This window comes from Geospiza fortis, unplaced genomic scaffold, assembly GCF_000277835.1.
Source record: "Geospiza fortis unplaced genomic scaffold, GeoFor_1.0 scaffold241, whole genome shotgun sequence".
NCBI classification, from domain to species: Eukaryota; Metazoa; Chordata; class Aves; order Passeriformes; family Thraupidae; genus Geospiza; species Geospiza fortis.
In genome coordinates, this window is record NW_005054491.1 from 1,049,697 (window position 1) to 1,052,156 (window position 2,460).

The following is a 2,460-nucleotide window of genomic DNA, read 5'->3' on the forward strand; positions in this document are numbered from 1 at the left end:
CGGGGCTGCGGGACGCTCGGGACTTGGCCCGCCGGCACGGGCTGCTCTACCTGGGTCAGGTGCGGCCTGGGCGGGCCCAGCTCATCCCGCGTGCCCCTGCTCCGGTCTTCTCGCTCATACCTGCCCTGTGTGGCCACTGTTTGTTATCCCATGGGCAGGGATATCTTCCGTTAGGCCAGGTTGCTCCAAGCCCCGTCCAACACTTCCCCTCAAACACGTGCTGGGAATCTGGGAATCCTGTGCCAGCGTCCCCCCACCCTCAGAGCATGCCGGGCTGAGCATGCTTGAGGGACCCCCAAAGGCACCCAGTCCTCCCCAGGACTCCATTCTGTCCCCAAGTGACACTTTCTGCCTGTCCTGCGCTGTAGTGTTGAATTTACCATCCTGACCTCCAGAGCTGCCCCCAGGAAAAGCTCAGAGCAGCTCTTTGTGCCCGCAGGTGATGGAGGGAGAGCCCTTCTACCACTTCAGCCACCGCGGCACCAGGCAGAGAGCCCTGAGCAGGCACTGGGGGTGGCACATGCGGCTCACCAGGGACCCCCAGGTAGGGAGGAGCATGACCGTGTTCACAGGGGTCTCAGGTTGAGGGAAGAGACAAGGATGTGACTCCATGTTTTAGAAGGCTTGATTTATTATTTTATGATATATATTACATTAAAATTATACTAAAAGAATAGAAGAAAGGATTTCCTCAGAAGGCTGGCTAAGAATAGAAAAGGAAAGAAGGATAACAAAGGTTTGTGGCTCGGACTCTCTGTCTGAGCCAGCTCACTGTGATTGGCCATTAATTAGAAACAACCAACATAAGCTAATCAAAAATCTACCTGTTGCATTCCACAGCAGCAGATAACCATTGTTTACATTTTGTTCCTGAGGCCTCTCAGCTTCTCAGGAGGAAAAATCCCAAGGAAAGGATTTTTCATAAACGATGTGTGTGACAGAGGAGGGCACGGGGAGCCAGGGCAGAGCTGTGGGCAGGCCCTGCCCAGCACCCACAGCGCTGCTCCCTGCCCAGGTGCTGTGGTTTGAGCAGCAGACGCTGAAGAGGCGCTCCAGGAGAGGCGCGGGCGTGGTGCCCACGGATCCCTGGTTCCCCAAGCAGTGGTACATGGTGAGAACGGGCTCCTTCCCCTCCTCATCCCCACCCCAGTCGCGGGATGGAGGGGGAGCAGTGGCACATCCAGTGCCACCTCCCTGCTGGGCACCATCCCAGAGGGCACAGGATTGCTCTGGGTTGTTCTGGGATATCCCCAGGGAGGGAGAGCCCACAGCCCCTCTGCTGTCTGTTCACTGCACACTGAAGTTCTTCCCTCTGTGCAGGGGGAATTCCTGGGATCACTCCCTGCCCTGGTTCCTCTGGTGCCATTTCTGGGCCCTGCCCTGAGCCCTCCCTGCAGACAGGCCCCTCTCAAGGCTGAGCAGCCCCAGCTCCCTCAGCTTTTCTTTGCCAGGATGCTCCAACCCCTTCCTCAACTTTGCGACCCTCCACTGGACCCACTCTGGGAGCTCCATGTCCTGAGGAGCCCAGAGCAGGGCACAGCACCCCAGAATTGCCTCCAGGGCTGGGCAGAGGGGCAGGATCCCTCCCTGAGCACTGCCAATGCCCTTCTCAGGCCACAAACCAAGCTAACACCGGCGGTGATGAGGCAGCAGCACTCTGAGGTGACCCCTGCCAATCAAATCTAATCTCTTTTTCCAGAACAACGACGTCCACCCCGACCTGAACATCCTCACGGCTTGGAGCAGAGGCTACACAGGGCTGGGGGTGGTGCTGACTGTGCTGGATGATGGGCTGGAGAAGGATCATCCCGACCTGGCTGCCAACTACGTAACTACAGGGGTGTCCAGGGAGCTGCTTCTCCTGGGAGAGGGGGGGAAAAATCTTCACCCCATCCCTGGCACTGTGAGGAGGGAGCTCAGGGGGTCAATTCCTTCACCCTGGCACTGTGAGGAGGGATTTTGGTGTCTCCAGAGCTGGATCCAAGGTTTGGAGCCTCCCTCAGTGCAAACTCACACTGAGGAGGAAATGTTAGAACTTGTACACGCTCCCCTCAGTGCAATCTCACACTGAGGAGGAAATGTTAGAACTTGTACACGCTCTGGAGCCCCCAAATAGGTGTAATTACAGCAAGCTGCCAAGCCAGTACAGCTGGTAAAGGCTCCTGTGCTGCACGGGGAAGGAAAGGAAAGGAAATTCTCGGGGTGTGGAACACAACCAGCCCTGCCCGTGGCTCCTGGCTGCTCTCCTGGGGCTGTGTGGCCAGCGAGGGTCAGGGCACTGGGGTCTGCCAGGGAAACAGCAAAGCTGTGCTGCTTTCACCCCTTTGTGCAGAACCCCAGAGTCACTGAGGCTGGAAAAAGGCTTCAGGGTCATCAAGTCCAACCTGTGCCAGGTCACCAGCCCAGAGCACCGAGTGCCACCTCCAGCCCTTCCAGGGATGGGCACTCCAAACCTCCCTG

General features: G+C 57.8%; 1 protein-coding gene across 1 annotated transcript in view; it reads left to right on the forward strand.

The window, feature by feature from the left end:
- Positions 1–439: 439 nt before the first annotated feature.
- PCSK4 (proprotein convertase subtilisin/kexin type 4) overlaps positions 440–2,460 on the forward strand; it is a 6,564-nt gene continuing 4,543 nt past the window's right edge. The window contains exons 1-4 of the mRNA XM_005428590.2: positions 440–544; positions 1,016–1,111; positions 1,700–1,828; positions 1,973–1,985. Of these exons, the coding sequence (XP_005428647.1) occupies positions 443–544; positions 1,016–1,111; positions 1,700–1,828; positions 1,973–1,985 (340 nt within the window). The 5' untranslated portion in view covers positions 440–442. The remainder of the gene's footprint in view (positions 545–1,015; positions 1,112–1,699; positions 1,829–1,972; positions 1,986–2,460) is intronic.